The sequence below is a fragment of the Ammospiza nelsoni genome, chromosome 2, assembly GCF_027579445.1.
Source record: "Ammospiza nelsoni isolate bAmmNel1 chromosome 2, bAmmNel1.pri, whole genome shotgun sequence".
Classification (NCBI taxonomy): Eukaryota; Metazoa; Chordata; class Aves; order Passeriformes; family Passerellidae; genus Ammospiza; species Ammospiza nelsoni.
This window is the reverse complement of record NC_080634.1, coordinates 119,879,711-119,898,814: the sequence shown is the minus strand read 5'-3', so window position 1 is coordinate 119,898,814 and position 19,104 is coordinate 119,879,711. Positions and strand designations below refer to the sequence as shown.

Sequence of the window (19,104 nt, the reverse complement as noted above, 5' to 3'; positions counted from 1 at the left end):
AAAGCTGGCAGGCCTGGAGCAAAGCCTGGCCTTACTGGGTGGTGCAGGCCCTGTGCCAAGGTGAGCTGCTGTACAAAATTCACTGTTGGAGCAGCTGGGTTCACTTTTATTCTGGAATTCCCAGCAGTGAGCACCCCTGGGATGGGGATACTGCAGCTCCAAACTGGCCCCAGCTCCTGCCCCTGCAGCAATTCCCAGCCAGACAAAGTTCCCAGCCCAGCGTTCCCACTCAGCTCTGAGCAGCAGCCTGCATGTGGGGAAGTTGTGAAAGCCTCGCGGGCCAGGGGAGAGGCAAATGCTGTAAAAAGCACAGAGAACAAACCACAGAGACCTCGTGAGAAGGACTCCCCCCAGCAAATGGATCTGCAGGGACACTCCAGGGACATCAGACATCCTCAGCCTCACTTTGTTTCACTCCACTGAGATGAAACTGGATCTCAATAATTCATTAATGGAAACACCCATAAAATGTAAGAGAAATACATTTTAACTGAGACAACAGCAGCCCTAAAACTGGGTGTGAGTCACTCCTAGAATTTATTGAAACTTGAAATTATTACAAGCTTGGACTGTGAGCAATGAATCCATCCATACCTCACTTTGTAATCAGAGAGGGAACAGGTCAGGAAAACTGATTTATCAGCAAACAGCTGCCCCTGGAGACAGTGCCACTGGCATGAGTAGCAAGACACTGCTCTGACTCATTTATTCTCCATATCAAGTACAACTGGCATCAGTTTGTTGGAGTTTTTTTATTCTAATATCAGGAAATACATTAAATACCAACTGGTATCTCTTACACTGAGCAGCATGAAATTAATTCCAAGGACTGTGGTGCCAGCAAATGTCCTTTGTGCCAGAGCCATCACAAGTCAGGAATACTTTGCTTTGCCATGCACAACCTGCTGAGTGTAGGGACTTGCTTAAAAACCCATAACCTTTTACCAAAAGAAGAAGAAAAAAAATCTACTTTATTTTTACCTGAACAATAATATAAAATGTTTAAAATCGGCTCTGAGCCCAGCAGGGCTGGGCTGGCTCTGTCCTGGTTGCTCACTATTGTTCACAGAAGCCTGGACACGGGTGGAGCTGTGGAGCAGAAGCTGCAGGAGGAAGCTGGAGCCCGGGCAGGGAAGGCTGGCAGCCTGCCCTCCCCTTGGCAAGGACAGATCCTGTCCTATGTACACGTTCACAAGTGTGTCCTGGCACGGGAGGGCTTCACACCGAGCCTGGAACTGTCTCAGTTCCACCAGGCTGGGAAGCAAACCAAGGACAAGGGACTGTGAGTTATCTACACACAAGAACCACGTGGCAGCTGTGGGCAAGGGAGCTCAGCCCCACAGCTCTTCTGTCCTCCCAAACTTGTAGATCAGGGTGCTGAGGGGGAAAAGAGAAATAAAAATCAGACCACACATTGGGTGACTTTAACAGTATCCCTAAATCTTACCCTGTGCAATCAACAGCCCAGCCATGAAGTTTTAGTCAGATCAGGATTTGTTGGTGTTTATGTTTGATTTCCTGTGCATGGCTGGAGCTGTGGGAGCCAGCTGAAGCCCAAACACAAAAACAGCCACTCTCACAGCCCTCGTGGAGGAAGAGCCTGGGAGTTGTGAAATCCAAGGAGCCCAGAGCAGCAAGCCTCACTCTGCTGCCTGGGAACCAGCTCAGTGTGGCAGGATGTGCTGGGATAAAACCTAAACAATTCCATTTCTATGAACAAATCAGAAGGAATGTGAAGCCTGGGGTAGAGAATCAGACCCCAAATGCCACATGTTGTGGCTGCCCCATGCTGGAGTGTCCCAGGCCAGGCTGGACAGGGTTGGAGCCACCTGGGGTAGGGGAAGGCGTCCCTGCCCAGGTGGGACTGGCTGGGATTTAAGGTCCCTTCCAACCCAAACCTTCTGGGATTCTAAATAAAAAACTTCAGGCACAAATCTGCCTTCAGCAGCTTCCCTTCTCAGTCCCAGAGGGGGTTTAGGAGCTGCTGTTTCCTGCAGGAATATCCTCCTTTCCCAGAGCCCATGCAGGTCACTGCAAAGCACCTGGTGTGGGGAGGAAGGAAAAGGATCAGCCAGGAACTGAAAGAAGAAAGGAGGTGAGGTGAAACTTCCAGTGACTCATCTTGGAACTGACACTGTTTGACACTTTCAGTGCCTTTTATTCATAAAATCCATGGACTGCTAAATGCATTCCACAGCTAAAAGGAGTTATTAGAGACTCCAAATCGATTTTCAACTGTTACATGATAGATTTAATAATATTATTTGAAATAAATCCAGTGTGCTGTTACAAAACACAGCAGCATGCTCTTACAAAAATGAATTCTCACTCTTTATAGCTGCAGGCTCAGCCAGTGAAGGGAAATTCAGGGAATATCAAGCCAGAGCCACTGGTGTGAAACAGTCTGGACAAGGGGAATGGGATCCCCCAGCTGGCTCTGCTGGGAGGGGAGCCAAGGCATTGCAGGGCAGAGGTGAGTGATGGCCATTGTCCAAAACCAAAATCACTGGCAATCCCTCATGCAGAACTCTGTGCTTCCCTGGGCACCCACATCCCAGAGCTGCACACCCAGGGGAGCAGAGACAGCTGCACCAACAAGGGAGGGAGCCAAGAGCCTGGCCAGGGCAAACCTGGAATGCCAATGCATGGAAGCAGCTAAGTCCCTCTGGAAAGAGGGGAATCTGCCCAGGTAACTTACCTGAAAAATATTAATGCATTCTGGAAAAACACTGCTAATCCAGGGTACACATTAGTGTCTGCAGAGAGGAACAGAGGAAACACTCAGTGCTTTAGTTCTGATTTAAATCTGGAGGATTTAACAGGGTATTCCAGTAACTGGGAGCTGGGTTTAACAGGATATTCCACTTACTGGGAGCTGGGTTTAACAGGATATTCCATATTCCAGCTCCTGGGAGCTGGGTTTAACAGGGTATTCCAGTTACTGGGAGCTGGGTTTAACAGGATATTCCATATTCCAGCTCCTGGGAGTTGGGTTTAACAGGATATTCCAGCTATAGGGAGTTGGGTTTAACAGGATATTCCAGTTACTGGGAGCTGGGTTTAACAGGATATTCCATATTCCAGCTCCTGGAAGCTGGGTTTAACAGGATATTCCAGCCACTGGGAGTTGGGTTTAACAGGATATTCCAGCTCCTGGGAGCTGGGTTTAACAGGATATTCCAGCCACTGGGAGCTGGGTTTAACAGGATATTCCAGCTCCTGGAAGCTGGGTTTAACAGGATATTCCATATTCCAGCTCCTGGGAGCTGGGTTTAACAGGATATTCCAACCACTGGGAGCTGGGTTTAACAGAATATTCCAGCTATACGGAGTTGGGTTTAACAGGATATTCCAGCCACTGGGAGCTGGGTTTAACAGGATATTCCAGCCACTGGGAGTTGGGTTTAACAGGATATTCCAGCCACTGGGAGTTGGGTTTAACAGGATATTCCAGCTATAGGGAGTTGGGTTTAACACACTATTCCAGTGTCAATCTCAGACTACAGCCTGGATGCTGTGGCTCACATTTGCCAGACCCCAGGCTTCCATCCCTGTGATTTCCTGCCAAAGCTGGCAAGAGCAGCACTTTGCAGAGGAGCAAACAGGCAGACTTACTCTGTGTGACATATGCTCCAAAGAGAATCCACATGGAAGCAATGAGGGATCCAAACATCAACATGAAGCCGATGAAGAGCCAGATCCGAGCCCCTGCAGGGAGAGTGAAATGTGGATTTTATCCACAGGGACAGAGAATCCAGCTGCTCCTCTGGGAGGATGGGACACAGGAGCTCACTAAAGGCACAACTGGAAAGGGTTAAACCCAAGGATCAAGGATAAATCCACCTGCTCAGTCATTGGAAGGAAGGAAGGATATTCCTGTGCTGAGGTTCTCTGAGCTGGAACATGAATGACACACAAAAAGCACCACAGGCCACTTCAAACGGCAGCAAATCCCTCCAAATTCACAAATGCCATGGAAAAGGCTGCTGGGATCCATGTGGGAAACAGAAAGGGAATTATGAATGGGAGTAGGGAGGACAGCAGGTGCAGGGACACCCTCAGCAGTGACACAGGGAAATGGAAATGTTTGTGACACATCCCCAGGGAATGGCTGCTCCACAGCCACCCCCAGGCAGGAACTGAATTCTCCCAGCAGCTCTCCAGGATTTGCAGGGAAAGTTTAGGAAGCCCAGACATCCAGAAGCTGAATTTCACCAAGTTCCCTTTCTAAAAAAGCCAGCACTTATCTCTAGGGATTAATTCTGTAAAACTAATTCACAGAAGTTCTCTCCTACTCCTTATCTCCTGATTACTTCTTTCACCAGGACCTGGAAAAACCCCCAGCAGGTAAATGATCACCTGAGCAGGATTTGTAGAGTAAATTTACCTGTTCTTCCTAAGCATCCATCACTGTAGCTGTCTCCTCTCACCTGTGCATTTGACACAGCATTTATCCTGGGGGCAAAAAAAGGAGACACAACAGAAAATCAATTTGGAGTTCTAAGTAAAACCCCAGCTTTTTTTTTTTTTTTTTTTTTTTTTTTTTAACATGTGACAAATTCTGGGAAATTCCCTGGCATTCTGTCTAGTCACAAATCCCAAGTCATCCCTTTTTCTTGCCAATACTGAATGATTCAATAGAAGTTGTTACTTTTATTTACATCTCCACAACAAGAGCCAGGCTATTGCTTCCGCTCCCATTTGAGAAAGTTTTGGGCAAGGAACAGCTGTAAAACTTGTAAAAACAGAGGGAAATGCAGTGAATTGTTCCATACTGAGGTAATTATTGCATTCTCCATCCCAGGCCAGGCTGGACACTGGGGCTGGAGCAGCCTGGCACAGTGGGAGGTGTCCCTGCCACGGCAGGGGTGGCACTGGGTGGGCCCTGAGGTCCCTCCCAACCCAACCCATCCTGGGATTCTGTGATTTATCCACGCTGCCAGCAAAGCCTGGCTGTTGCTGGTGGCTCTGTGGTGAGCCCTGTCCCCAGCACTCACATGAAGAAGGCCAGGGTGGAGAAGACCCCGCAGGTGTGGAAGGCGTGGTTCAGCTGCTCCGGCTTGGGATACACCACGGCAGCATCGATCATGATCCACCAGCCTGTGAAAAACTGGGCACAGACACACACAGGGCTGAGCCTGGGGGGCACAGGGCAGCCAGGGCAGGCAGGCAGGGCTGGGCAGCACTGCCTTCACTGGCTCCTAACAAGCACCAACTCCTCTGGACAGTGATGTGGATGTGTTTGATGGGCAATGCCTGCACAAATCCCAACGTTGGTGTTTTCAGGGGAGTGTTTGGGAATCGGCCACACTTTCTGTTCACATTAAGGAGTGGGGTATGGATAAATTTATGCCCAGAGCAGCTGGGGCTGCCCCTGGAACCCTTGCAGTGCCCAAGGCCAGGTTGGACACTGGGGCTTGGAGCAGCCTGGGACAGGGGAAGGGGTCCCTGCCCACAGATGGGGTTTCAGGTCCCTCCCAACCCAAACCCTTCTGGGATTCTATGAAATTCCCGGTGCAATTTCTGTGAAATTCCCTCTTCCTTGTTCCCCTTAAGAACAAGAATCCAGACTCTAAACACACATGAGATGGAGATGGTGCAGAACAGAGCAGTTCCAACAGATCTAACTCTGCAGGAAATCCACGAGGAATTTCCTCTCAAGGGGAGAGATCAGAAATGGCTCACGATCAGCAACGTCACAGGCCTTGTGACAACGCTGCTGCCAAGCCCACAGTGACCCCTGGAAGGAGCAGGCTGGATTTGGGGAAGTGGCAGAAGTGGCAGAACCAGAGGCCCAAGTGTGACAGTTTGTGGCTCACCAGCACCCCGGCCACGATGGAGGCGATGGCGTTGCGGCGCTCGCTCCAGTCGATGCACTCGCACTCCGGCCAGCGGAAATTGTCCAGGAACCCGGCCATGGCCTCAGCTCACAGTGCCCTGGGGACAGCCCACAGAGCCCTGGGGACAGCTGTCACTGCCCTGGGCACGGCCCACAGTGCCCTGGGCACGGCCCACAGTGCCCTGGGCACGGCTCACGCTGCCCTGGGCTCGGCTGTCGCTGCCGCGCTGTCCCAGCACTCTGTCCTGGACTCTTCCATCAACAGCAGTTCCTGAGTGCCTGAAACACAACCAAAGGTGAGGTCAGTATGGATGCCTTCAGTTTGAGCTTTCATATTTTCCAGATTCTGTACTGCATTAGTGTGTGACTCTGAACTCCACATAAAGTGTCAGCAGTTCTCCTCACGGCTCAGTCCCACAGAACAATCCTTTTCCAGCCCAGAACCGAGGACACCGCTGCAGCTTCAGCCCAAAAAGTGTAAAAACAGTGAATTGAGGAGAGCAAACTGTGAGGGTGGGACTGCATCGCCTGGAGCTGTAATTGTAATTAACCCCAATAAGGAAATGGAGCAAAACTCATAAAAGTGTGAAAACTCGTGACCCAGGGTCCAACTTGGATGTAGCCAGAGCCAGGCTCTTGTACTGCCTTGTGCATCCTTTAAAGGCCTTTTAATAAGGGATTTATTCCTTATTTATTTATTTATTACTTCATTCCTTTAACTCTGTCCAGCCCCTGCTCTAGGCAGACTCTCAGTATCAATCAGGAACATCTCGAGATTATGGACAACTCCCATGACTGACAATCTGGGGGCTTTTACAGAATTCAGGTTTTATACAGAACCTTCCAGTGGAATTTGCCCCACCCATGGCAGGAGAGGAAATGAGATTGTTTTAAAGCCATCCCAGCCCAAACCATTCCATGATAAACTATGTTGAGCTATATTCACAAAACAAGCTCCCTTACACAGAACTACAAAAGAAAATCACCACACAACCCCAAAGCTTATGGCAGAACTTGGTTCATAAGTCATGTCAAGGAGTCTCAATTAAACTCTAATATTTCCAATCTCCAGTCCAACAGATAATATGATTTAGTGCCTTTTTAACACAGAGAAAGAGCCCAACTCAGCAAATCAAACCCTGATTCTGAGGGTAGAGAAGGTCTCAGTGCACAGAGAAAAGGTCACAGGGAGCCTCAAATATGGGAAGAGAAAAGCAAAGTTAATTAACTGACTCACAGCTGCCCTTAGCAGCATTCTAATTTGCTTTAGTATTGTCAACTCCTGCAGTTCCCAACCTGCCATAATTAATTTCCAGCCATTTGGTAAAGAATAACAAAAATGTCCTTCACAACTGTGTGACAGCACAGACTGCTGGAGAACATTTTCTGGTTAATAACAGCAGGGAGAAGAAGTGGAATAAAAATCAATCAATAAACAGTTTGTCCATGCTGCAAACACAGGTCACCTCCTGGAGCACAATCCAAAGGTTTGTCCTCCAGAAACCCACACTTGTGATGCCACATCAAATCCCAAAGTTATTTTAATTTGTGCAGCATCTGGGCTCAGCCATCTGGTGATTCTCCTCAGGAATTCTCCTCTCACCTTTCCCTGGCAGTGGTCCTGCTCATCACACAGCAGATCCCTGCTCATCCCACAGCTTTCACAGGGAATTGCTGTGCTCCTACAGAATTCCAGGGTCAGCAGGGTGGGAAAAGCCTTGGAGATCATCCAGTGCCTCTCAGGGCCACATCCAAACACCTCCTGAACACTCCCTGAGACAGGGACTGCAGAGCTCCCTGGGCAGCCCCTGCCAAGGCCTGAGCTCCCTTTCCATGGGCAAATTGCTGCTGCTGTCCCAGCTGAGCCTGCCCTGGCCCAGCCTGAGGCCGCTCCCTCTGCTCCTGTCCCTGTTCCCTGGAGCAGAGCCCGACCCCCCCGGCTGTGCCCTCCTGGCAGGGACTTGTGCAGAGCCACGAGGGCCCCTGAGCCTCCTTTGCTCCAGCCCCAGCCCCTTCCAGCTCCTCAGGGATTCTGCAGCCCCTTCCAGCTCCTCAGGGATTCTGCAGCCCCTTCCAGCTCCTCAGGGATTCTGCAGCCCCTGCCCAGCTCCTCAGGGATTCTGCAGCCCCTGCCCAGCTCCCTCAGCTGAGTTACAGCTGCTCCTGAAGCCCTTCCTCGTGTTCCACTCTTAAATGGCTCCACTTTCTCTGTTCCTCTTCGGAGCTGTGTCTGTCCCTGTCCTGCAGCAATTCCTGTTTCCCCTCCCAGCTCCTCACACTGGAACTCTCACAATTCCTGCTGCTGTCCCATTGTGGGCTGAGGGACCTTGCCTGGGAGTGGCTGCAGGGAAACAGAGAATTATGGATTGGGTTGGGTTGGGAGGGACCTTAAAGCCACCCAGTGCCACCCCTGCCATGGCAGGGACACCTCCCACTGTCCCAGGCTGCTCCCAGCCCCAGTGTCCAGCCTGGCCTTGGGCACTGCCAGGGATGCAGGGCAGCCCCAGCTGCTCTGGGACAACCCAAAAGGGATGGGCAAATGCCCCCAAGGTATTCAAGAAATCCAGCTAAAATATGGATTTAATGTGGCAGCGAAAAGGAGTGCACTGACACAGGGGAGGGGAGAGATCTCCCAAGGGACCTCAGCAGAGCATCCCTGGGGCATAAAGGGGCCACAAGGCAACAGTGGGCAGGGCAGTGAGAGAGGCAGAGTGTCCTGGGCTGGGGAACGAGAACGAGGAGAGGAAATGGGATTGGCATTGTGTCCCTGAGCCCCTCAGGTGATTTCCCAGCTGCAGAGCTGCCCCAGCCAGGGAGGAGCTGGAGCTGCTGCAGAGCCCAGAGGAGGCTCCAGGATGGGCAGAGGGATGGAGCAGCTCTGCTGGCAGGAAAGGCTGGCACAGCTGGCATTGTTCACCTGCACAGGAGAAGCTTTGGGCTGAGCTCAGGGTGGCCTTGCAGGGCCTGGAGGAGCCCCAGGAAAGCTGGAGAGAGACAATTGCCAGGGGGTGCAGGGACAGCACACAGGGAATGGCTCCACACTGAAAATTTACAGGTTTAGATCAGAGATTAGGAACAATTTCCTGCCTGGCAGGGTGGGCAGGCCCTGGCACAGGGTGCCCAGAGCAGCTGGGGCTGCCCCTGCACCCCTGGCAGTGCCCGAGGCCAGGCTGGGCACTGGGGACAGTGGGAGGTGTCCCTGCCATGGCAGGGGTGGCACCGGGTGGCTTTGAGGTCCCTCCCTACCCAAACATTCCATGACCTGTAATTCTCCATAATTCCTTAGAAAAAGAGGAAGAACACAACAAACTGCATTTTAACTCCCAGGGACACAGGGACAGCTGCCAGCCCTGCACACACCCTCTGGGGGAGGCAGATGCCTTCAGCTGGCATTTCCCACCTGCATCAAGGGGCAGGACTCATCCCTGCTCTCAACTCCCCCACCCACACAGCTCCCAGGCAGGAATCAGGTACAGCCCTTGGAATTCCTGTCCTTCAACGCCCTTCCCACCATCAGCCTCCTCCCCTGTGCCAAGGGCAGGCAGGGACATTCCTCAGCCTGTCCAGCAACCACAAACACCTCTGCAGGAAGCAGCTGGGCACTCTGGAGCTGGAAAAACCACCCTGGCAGAGGGGAGCACGGAGAGCAAACCCACTGCTCTGCTGTGCAGACAGAAAACACAACAGCAGCTCCACATTTCCACCTGAAAATCGGCTCTTCTCTCCCCAAATGAGCTGATGGACAAAATATTGAAAGCAGTTGCAAGGAAATAGGAAAAGTCTGCAGGAAGAAAAATGCCTTATGTGGAATATCATTGGGTTAGTAAAGAACAGAACTGCCTGTTTCCAAAGACAGGAAAATACAAAAGGAAAAGGGAAGAAACTTAAAGACATGAAGAATATTCAAGTTTTCCTTGAAGAAGATGCATCTTCCACAGGCAACTCCTCAGAATATCCTTTAGGTCACACATTTCCCCACATGCACAGAGGATGAAAAAATATCAGGGGCTTATGCGAACATTTCTGTAACAGCCATTGCCGTTTTCCCACTTATTTCAGTCATTTCCTGCACTTTCACTTTCATTCTCCCTATTCCACAGCACTAATTTTTAAGTATTACAGAAAGACAAGAGCAAAGAAAGGAAATTTTAAACTAATTTGCACAAAAACAAGGATGTGTAGCAAACTGATTAAAAAGTGATATTAACTATATTTCCATTCCTTACCAAGCCCTGGGTCCCGGGCAGTGCCAAGGCCAGGCTGGGCACTGAGGAGCAGCTTGGGGACAGTGGGAGGTGTCCCTGCCATGGCACGGGTGGCACCGGCCAGGATTTAATGTCCCTCCAAACCCGACTCAAACAATTCCATGATTTATCCCTTTCCACCAATGCGCAGCTCAGCCCCAGGACTCCCCGCAGCAGAGGTTCTTTAGGAGCGATATTAAAGCTGAAAATTGAGGAGGCCGGGTACAGAACCCATGTGGATCCCGCAATTCTCCAGGGCTGGCTCTGCCCCAGGCCCGCTCCGAGCGCATCGCCGTGCCCGCCCTGGCACCGGGGCGTGGCGGGGCACGGCGAGCCCCGAGCCCGAGCTACAGCCCCGCCAGGGGTTCCTAGGGCCGGCCGGGTACATTGTTATTTAGATAAAACACGGCATTTTCTCCGTTAACCTCCCCTACCGAGCCCGCTCCCCGCGGAGCACCGGCGGCGCGCCCTCAGGGCCGGACAATCCGCGACACGTCGGTGTCCCAGGGAGCGGCCCCGGGTCCCTCCCGGTGCGGTGCCGCTCTCTCTCTAGCCCCCCATACCGCCCCCTATCCCTGTCTCTGATGCCGGTCCCAGTCCCGGTCCCAGTCCCGGTCCCGGTCCCCGTCCCGGTGCCGCCCGGCCCGGCCCGGCGCGGCCGCACGTACCCGCTCCGGGCGAGACGCTTCCGCCTGAGGGCACCGAGCCCCCTGACTGACGTGCCCTCTGCCCAATCAGCGCCGAGCGCTGCGCGTCAGCCGAGGGCCGGGTAAGGACGGAGCGGTGTGATTGGCCAATGCGGCGCCGCACGCCGTAAGCCCCGCCCACTGCTGCTCGGGCGGGGCGGGAAGAGGCGGGGCCAGCGCGCTCCCGCCTTTCCCTCAGGCCCCGCCCCCTCCCTCACGGCCGGGGCCCCTCCCGTCATGGCCGCCCCCTCACGGCCCCTCAGCCCCAGCGCCGCGGCCACACGGCCGGGAGTGACCCCCGGCCTCCTCCGCCGCCCCACGGGAACAGCACAGTATTGTCATTCTCGTGTTGGAATAGATAACGTTCACCCCTAAATGCTCTTACACCTCAGTCCGGTGTCTGGTTTAATGAAAATAAGCGGAATTAATAAACGTGGATAAATTCTAACTCATAGGATCAATCACGGAATGGTCTGGGTTAGAAGGACAAGCAATACTGGACAAGCAATATGGGGATAACATACATGTCAGTAAATGGCCATCTAAAACAGCCAAACAAATAAGTGCCAAAAGACAGATGTTGAATAAAAGCCCTGGTAAAAGAAGAGAACTGGATCAAAGTCAGCGTTTTAAGGATTAGAGGGCACATCTCACAGATGTGGAATTGAAAGAATCACATTGTGCTCAAAGTCCTCCCTGCTTCATTTTATAACCTTAACTTAAATGCACACACTGTGCTCCATCAAGCCCAGAGACACCACACTCCCTGTTCCCTCAGAGGGGCATAAGAATAAACATTTATCACGTACATATTTCTTTTACAGGGTGCCCTGCTCTTGCTTCTCCTTTATTCCTCCTCCTCAGAGCCCGCTCTGTATCTCCACGTTCATCCTAAGATGTTACTGCTCTGAAACATAGAAATCCTCAGCATCTACAGTGCCTAGAGAAGGAAGGAATTTCTTCTCAGTATTTGTTTAAATCTCTCTTTCAGTTTCAAGCCATTCCCTGTTGTCCTGTGGGCAAGAAACAGATTCCTCAGCCTGAGAAAAACTGATATCTCAAACACTGTATCTTCATAATATATAAAATTATATACCTATACAATCTTTTGTCTTCATATTAAGATGTCACTTAAGCCTTTCAAGCCACAAGGCATGTGGTCATTAAACCAACAAATAGGAAGTTCTGGGAATAAACAACGTGGTTTTGGATCTGGGATCAGCAACGGCTGCACCCTTTTTCACCGTCATAAAATAACATTTATCAAATTCAAATTAACAGTCCAGTGTCAGCCAGAAAAATTCCTTCTGAAGGCCATTCTCTCCTGGATCTTCTGTGTGCAGTGGTTGATATTCCTTGGTATTGACTAAACACTGCTCTTAAGAGCAACAAAATTATAGACAAGCCCTGAAACACTGAACTCCTCTAAACACCTGGGGAACATTAAAGTGGAAATTATTTTTTCCATCGTCACTGTAAATGTTGCAGAAGTGGATTTTTGTGCCCGGCAGGTTTTGATGGCATCAGTGCAAGGCTGATTTGAAGTTCCTCAGTCAGGTCATACCTGCCCCATTTAAACCCAAGTAGTTTTAATAAGAACATAAAAATCCCTCATTCTGCTGATTCACCCTTTATGGCACCTCTGGTATTGAAGTGCTGATGCTTCTTTGTGAGCCAAAGTGGGACGGTCCCATTTCCTGCAAACTGGTTTCTATTCACCCTTATGCCATGAACTGGATTTGCACTTGAAATCTCCCACTGGATTTGTCTGAACAGCAATTCTGATCCAATTATTGCAGATCCTAATGTGAATCAAAATGTGAGATTTCTGAGAGTACCATGTCAAAGGACCTTCAGAAAAGTATCTTTAATTCACAGTATCTTTAATTAAGTTTTTGTTATAAACAAGAATAAATTATGGAAATAAACATTCATACACAGAGCTGGAAGGTGTCCCTGCCCATGGCAGGGGGTGTTCACCAATAAATAAATTTCCAAGACCTCTTTCTCTGTAAAAGATGCAAAAATAGACTTGTGCACATGCACATTTCGAGCCAAGACATCCAGAACCCTCCCTTCACAGCCAGTGAATTTACCCTTGAAGAGGTGAATGTACTTTTAAAAAATATGCAGAGAACCTGCCAAAAATTCATGAGTTGTAAGTATTGAAATGAGAGCAAAGGTCAAACAGGGCACAGCAAGACTCCATTTTAATGTGTTTTTCTTATGCCTCTGTTTCCCCTTTGAAGTGATAAGAGCCTGTAAAAGTGATTACTGTGCTGAAGTGAAGCATTAATTTGGATTTCAGCAGAAGGAAAATGGCCTGCAAAAGAAGAACTGATTTGTTGCTGCTGTGGTTTAACCCAGCCAGCAGCTGCTCAGGGGTGGGGAGGTGGGGAGGGCACAAAAGGTGCTGTGCAAGCCCTGCCCAGCAATAAAACCACCCTGGAATGGTCAGCACTGCCTCCAGCCAGAACCCAACACGCAGCCCCAGACTAACGATGAGAAAAATTAACTCTACCACAACCCAAACTGGCACATTTCATTTAATAATATTTAAAAGTATCTCAATTATTTATAATGCAAATGGTCATCACACAACCAAATTTCCTTCAAGTAGTGCAACAGCGTGGATTTGACATTTCCAGCGAACCTGAAATTTCTCTAGTGCTATATTTCATTAATAAAGTGCATTCAAAAACCTTGGCAAGAGGAATTAGCGTGAATTATTTCGGTGCAAGTTTTAACCACCTCAAGAGAGCAGACTTCCACCCAAACCTTTCGCCCTCTTCCCCCCCGTTTTCCTTCGTGCCTGGATCAGAAACCTTCTCCACGACAGCCTCGTAAGTCTTTCGCGCTCGCAGGATCTCCTTGTCGGTGCTGAAATGCACCATCTGCCTGCTCAGGATGGGCACCACCAGGTTGAAGTTGTCAACCCTCTTGTTCAGCTTCCTGATGTCTTCCGCGAACTGCTCGCAAACGCGGCCCCACTGCTTCTGCTCCGACAGCGTCATGGGCTCCCCCAGCTTCCTCCTGGAGGCCACGATGCTCTTCCTCAGGCGCCCGATGGTCTCGCGGATCTCCTTCTGCAGCAGGATCCACTCGGGCTGGTAGCCGTTGTCGATGAGGATCCTGTTCAGGTTGTGGGTCATGGGGTCGATGTGGGGGCTGTGCGAGAACTTCTGCAAGGGCTTCCCTTTGCCGCTCAGGTTGTCGAAGTCTCCTTTGGCCATGGACTCCTGGATGAGGTCCTCCACCAGCCGCTCCACGGCCTGGGTGATCTTCACCTTCTTGCTCTGCCGCACGTCCTGGGCCCTGCTGAGGTCGCTGCCGGCGTAGCGGCTCTCCAGGCGCTGCTGCCGGTACTCCAGCACCTGCTCGGTGGCGCGGTCCACGCGGAACTGCATGTACTGCTTCTCCCGCTGGCTCGGCGTGCCGATGCCCACGCCCTCGAAGCTCAGGTAGTGCCTGTGCTGCAGGGACTTGGACTTGAACTGGTCTTCCTCCTCCTCGCCGGAGTCTGATTTCTGTTTGGCTGCCAGGTCGCCGAGCACCACCCTGTAGGCCTCCTCCACCCGTATGAAGGCCCTGGAGTCGGCCATGCCGGAGCTGCTGTCAGGGTGGTATTTTTTGGCAAGATTGTGGTAGGAGTTCCTGACGTCGTCGAGGGAACAGCCTTCCTCCAGCTCCAGAACCTTGTAAGAGTCCTTGACGTCGTTTTCGGGTTTGTAACCCGACAACATCCTGCACAGAAATGGCTTCAGCTTCCTTGGGATCATGGCTCCCCGTCCCATCAAACGGTGCCCCATGTTGTTACTCAGCATGACACAAAGCCACTGGGGATTTCTTCACATGCAGCTACATTATAAAGAACCTGCAGACACATTTGCATAAAAATAATGTTAAATATCCTTTTTTTAAAAAAAACTTCCAGGGCATAAGTCTTATCTTTAGCCTGATGTATTAAAGAAATCTCTACTAAAATTTACCAGTATTTTTATCTTTAACAGACTATTATTGAAATCACAGAATCCCAGAACGGTTTGGGTTGGAAAAAGCCCACCCAGGGCCACCCTGCCATGGCAGGGACACCTCCCAATGTCCCCAGTGTCCAGCCTGGCCTTGGGCACTGCCAGGGATGCAGGGGCAGCCCCAGCTGCTCTGGGCACCTGTGCCAGGGCCTGCCCACCCTGCCAGGGAACAATTCCTCATTCCCAGTGTCCCATCCAGCCCTTCCCTCCTTAAGCTTAAAGACATTAATTTACATTTCTAATTAGTTAGTATTGAAGTAGTAGTATTACAATGTAAATGAAAATTAATTCTCAATTTACTTTTTTCCTGGTATGACAACAGGAACATGGGTTTGTTCTGCACTGCAGAATTCCCTGGAAGCATTTTTATCACCTTTATTCTTCTACTGTTTATTTTATTGCCTTTCAGCAAACATTGTAAACTGGAAATAAGCTCGATGCTGCACAATAACTGCTGAAACAAATATCTCCCTTCTCCTCTGTACCTACATTCAGCAATAGCTCAATTTCCTATTCCCTTGGATCAAGACCTACGACCTGGTACTTTGGCAGAGGAGGTCATCCCAGCACAGCAACATCTGGATCAGCACTCAGGTTACAGATTCACTAGGTCAGCCTTTGTATCCCTGCAGTTGCCAACTTCCTTCGCTGGTGCCAGGCAGGGGCATAAACCTGGAATTCAGAACAGATCGATAGCAGTGAGTGTGTCACTGTGTCAGCAATTCCAGTGATTCTGGGTTATCTGGGGACACAGCCAGGACAGCACCTCAGCAGGTGACAAAGCCAGTCCTTAGGTAAAATCAAGGTAGAAATATATAACACTAACTGGACACACCAGTTACACATCAGCCAACTCTTCTTTATTCATGGAAATCTTTATGGAAATGCTGGATCAGTGGACCTAAAGACACAGAGAGGGCAACATCTCCTTTGCTCACTCCATCTCCAAACAAAAAACTAGGTCAAATCAACTCCTCAAGGTTAATGAAAGAACAAGCAGCATTTATGTCTTCAGCACAAACCAAATTGCCCTTCTGCCCTAACCCAAAGAAGGAAAAGGACAAGTACTTGGGACTGGATCAATCCTCGATGTTTTCAGCTGGCTTTGATCCATGTAAGGCATTAAGTCATCAGCTTGTGATAATGGAGCTCATTAACACCTTTTATTTATGACCCAGTGATTTCATTCCATCTGGGTGGCAGACAAAGATAACTACTAATTTTCATACAGCCATAAAACCCCATGTAACTACTACTTAAAGAGAATGATCAATAAACACACTTTTAAAATTCAATTATTGCTCCGAAAGTGACTTTCTCATAACTCGGTAGGCGCGATTTCAGGAAACCTGTTGTTAGGATCCATATATAGAACCCTCACCCCGCGAGGGGGCCGGCTGGGAAAGGAGGGTTACTCCAGAGGTGTGAATGCAGCGATGCCGCTGGGATTTGGGAAGGGGGATGCATTGGGCCCCCAGGAGCCAGCCCCGCTCCCTCCCTCTCTGCTCCCCGGGGTCCCGCACCCGGAGCCCGGCCCGCCGCCGCCTCACCTGCCTGGTGCCGCCGGCCGGCCCCGGGAACGGGCCGGTAACGGACCCGCAGGAAGAGGAGGGGCCGCAGGAAGAGGAGGGACGGGCCGCGCTGTGACCCCGCGCTCAAGGACAGAGAGAGAGGAAGGAGCGGGCAGGGAGGGCAACACAGGGGCCAGACCGGAGGGTCGGGGAGAGAGAGAGGCAGGGAAGTAGGGCAGGCAGAGGGAGAGAGAGGGGAAAGAGTGGAGAAGGAAGGGAGCAGGGCGGGAGAGGGTCCCGCTTGTCCCCGCTCTCCGCCAGGGGGCGCCCGAGCGGCGCCGCAGCCGTGAGGGGAGGGAGCCGCGAGGGGAGATGTGCCATGGTGGGGCTGAGGGGAGATGTGCCATGGTGGGTGCTGAGGGGAGATGTGCCATGATGGGGGCTGAGAGGAGATGTGCCATGGTGGGGCTGTGAGGGGAGATGTGCCATGGTGGGTGCTGAGGGGAGATGTGCCATGATGGGGGCTGAGAGGAGATGTGCCATGGTGGGGCTGTGAGGGGAGATGTGCCATGGTGGGGGCTGTGAGGGGAGATGTGCCATGGTGGGGGCTGTGAGGGGAGATGTGCCATGGAGGGGCTGAGGGGAGATGTGCCATGGTGGGGCTGAGGGGAGATGTGCCATGGTGAGCCTGTGCCATGGGGCTGTGAGGGGCGAGGTGCCATGGTGGGGCTGAGAGGAGATGTGCCATGGTGGGGGCTGAGGGGAGATGTGCCATGGGTGGGGCTGTGAGGGAAGATGTGCCATGGTGGGGCTGTGAGGGGAGGTGCCATGGTGGGGCTGTGAGAGGAGATGTGCCATGATGGGCTATGAGGGGAGATGTGCCATGGTGGGGCTGTGAGGGGAGATGTGCCATGGAGGGGCTGTGAGGAAAGGTGTGCTATGCAGGGCTGTGAGGGAAGATGTGCCATGGTGGGGCTGTGAGGAGAGGTGCCATGGTGGGGCTGTGAGGAGAGGTGCCATGGTGGGGCTGTGAGAGGAGATGTGCCATGATGGGCTATGAGGGGAGATGTGCCATGGTGGGGCTGTGAGGGAAGATGTGCCATGGTGGGGCTGTGAGGGGAGGTGCCATGGTGGGTGCTGAGGGGAGATGTGCCATGATGGGGGCTGAGAGGAGATGTGCCATGGTGGGTCCATGAGGGGAGATGTGCCATGGTGGGGCTGTGAGGGGAGATGTGCCATGGAGGGGCTGTGAGGAAAGGTGTGCTATGCAGGGCTGTGAGGGAAGATGTGCCATGGTGGGGCTGTGAGGAGAGGTGCCATGGAGGGGCTGTACATGGTCATCACGGCTCAGGTGGGCTGGGGAGCTCTGCATCGAGGCAGCAGGGAGTGGGAGCAAAGACAGGGAGTGGGAGAAAAGACAAACCTCTCCCAGTTAAGGCTGCACTCTGTGATTGAAGTACTTGCTGTGAGAGCAGTGAGGACGTGTCTCACCTCTGCCAAGCTGAACAAATTGCTGCAAAGAGAGGGCTGATACCCAGCAGTTCCTGGTCCAAAATGGAAGCTCTTCATCCCATTGCAGCTCAACAGCTCACGGTTTTCCTTCCTGTGTGTGAACCCAGGGGCTGACAGAAGTCAGGCTGGTAGAGCTGCACGTAGAGCTGCCCCTGTTCATTTTTCCAACAGGAAAATGTTTCGTGAAATCAGGAGGGCACAAAGTGGTTGTTGTTCCTGTGCTGCCCGTGGGTTATCCCTGTTCCAGAACACTGCTGCATGCACCTTCCTGCTGGAGGTGTCTGTCTTCAATGTCCCAGTGGGAAGAGAACAAATAGTAGGAAGATGAACTAAAGAAACAGGAGTGTCCAGGGCAGATGACACTGACCCAGGGGATAACAAGAGTGCCTGGGAGCCTTCCAAAGGGAAGATGCCACTTAGCTCTCCCCAGGGGCCAAGCAGAGTGACCAGGACGCATCCCAGGGCTGGGACTACCACAGGAAAGAGCTGTCCCAAGGGGAGAGTGACAGTGACGAGGAGCTGTCCCAACGGGATAACAGCAGCAACAATGAGCTTTGCCAAGGAGGTGGCAAATATGACAAAGAGCTATTTTGGGGAAGAGTGTAATGTCCAAGACATGTCCCCATGGAAGCAGATGAGGACAAAGGACTCTCCCAGTGGAACCAGATGAGGACAAAGGGCTCTGCCGAGGGGCACAGGACACTTCCAGGGACCTGTCCCAAAGGAGGCAAACAGTGCCCAGGGAGCTGCTGCCTGTCTGGAGGAAGCGGCTCCCTCGGTCCATCTGTGCTGGAGAATGACTGAAATTATTGAGAAAATGGACAAGGAGAAGGGGACCTCCAATTCTCCCTTCTTTCTTTTCCACACCAAAGGAGACTGCTGCAGTGGGAAAAGGAATTGTTCATGGTGGAGCTGGCCTGCAGGGCTCCAGCCCAGAGGAGAAGCCTGCAGGACATCAGGTGTGGTCCCACCTGCAGGTTGGCACTGTTTCAGGAGTGGGAAAATTGGAGAGAAAACAGATGATCCAGAAGCACACTTGGTGTGTCTCCTCTCCCTCAGCACACTTGGAGGAGGTTCTGGATCAGTGATGCAGGGCAAGCCTAGGAAATCAGGAGGAGCTCTGATTTTACTCCTTGTGGGAAAGGAGAGGGGCTTTTGTGCACGGCTGAAGCGTGCGTGTCCTGCAGGAGCTGCACAGCCATTCTGAAGTTTTGGACCCAGATGTTGGTGTTTCCCTGATGCTGCTCAGTTTTGCTTCAATGTTTCCACAATAATGAAGAG

General features: G+C 51.6%; 2 protein-coding genes across 7 annotated transcripts; both read right to left on the bottom strand.

The window, feature by feature from the left end:
• Positions 1–733: 733 nt before the first annotated feature.
• Positions 734–10,794, bottom strand: TMEM50B (transmembrane protein 50B). Of its 3 annotated transcripts, none has more exons than XM_059466820.1 (7): positions 10,752–10,794; positions 5,820–6,118; positions 4,998–5,110; positions 4,388–4,455; positions 3,616–3,708; positions 2,699–2,756; positions 734–1,377 (listed from the first exon to the last, which is right to left on the bottom strand). In XM_059466820.1, the coding sequence occupies exons 2-7, from the start codon at positions 5,916–5,918 to the stop codon at positions 1,332–1,334; spliced, it is 477 nt and encodes a 158-aa protein (XP_059322803.1). In that variant the 5' UTR covers positions 5,919–6,118; positions 10,752–10,794; the 3' UTR covers positions 734–1,331. The 3 variants fall into 3 exon arrangements, with proteins under 3 accessions (XP_059322803.1, XP_059322804.1, XP_059322802.1); XM_059466821.1 differs by lacking the exon at positions 10,752–10,794 and adding an exon at positions 10,518–10,621; XM_059466819.1 differs by lacking the exon at positions 10,752–10,794 and adding an exon at positions 10,066–10,414.
• Positions 10,795–12,635: 1,841 nt separating this feature from the next.
• DNAJC28 (DnaJ heat shock protein family (Hsp40) member C28) lies at positions 12,636–16,400 on the bottom strand. 4 transcript variants are annotated; one of them, XM_059466729.1, is made up of 3 exons: positions 16,351–16,400; positions 15,338–15,472; positions 12,636–14,643 (listed from the first exon to the last, which is right to left on the bottom strand). In XM_059466729.1, exon 3 carries the CDS (start codon positions 14,591–14,593, stop codon positions 13,496–13,498), a length of 1,098 nt encoding a protein of 365 aa, XP_059322712.1. In that variant the 5' UTR covers positions 14,594–14,643; positions 15,338–15,472; positions 16,351–16,400; the 3' UTR covers positions 12,636–13,495. The 4 variants fall into 4 exon arrangements, with proteins under 4 accessions (XP_059322712.1, XP_059322713.1, XP_059322714.1 ...); XM_059466730.1 differs by lacking the exon at positions 16,351–16,400 and adding an exon at positions 15,636–15,656; XM_059466731.1 differs by lacking the exon at positions 16,351–16,400 and adding an exon at positions 15,636–15,655 and having other exon boundaries at positions 15,290–15,472.
• Between the last annotated feature and the right edge of the window lie 2,704 nt (positions 16,401–19,104).

Coding starts and splice junctions, on each gene's coding strand:
- TMEM50B (XM_059466820.1), bottom strand. CDS start 5,918: ATGGCCGGGTTCCTGGACAATTTCCGCTGGCCGGAGTGCGAGTGCATC. Junction 5,111..5,819: donor CCATCGTGGCCGGGGTGCTG/GTGAGCCACAAA, acceptor GTCTGTGCCCAG/TTTTTCACAGGCTGGTGGAT. Junction 4,456..4,997: donor TCCACCCTGGCCTTCTTCAT/GTGAGTGCTGGG, acceptor TTTTGCCCCCAG/GATAAATGCTGTGTCAAATG.
- DNAJC28 (XM_059466729.1), bottom strand. CDS start 14,593: ATGCTGAGTAACAACATGGGGCACCGTTTGATGGGACGGGGAGCCATG.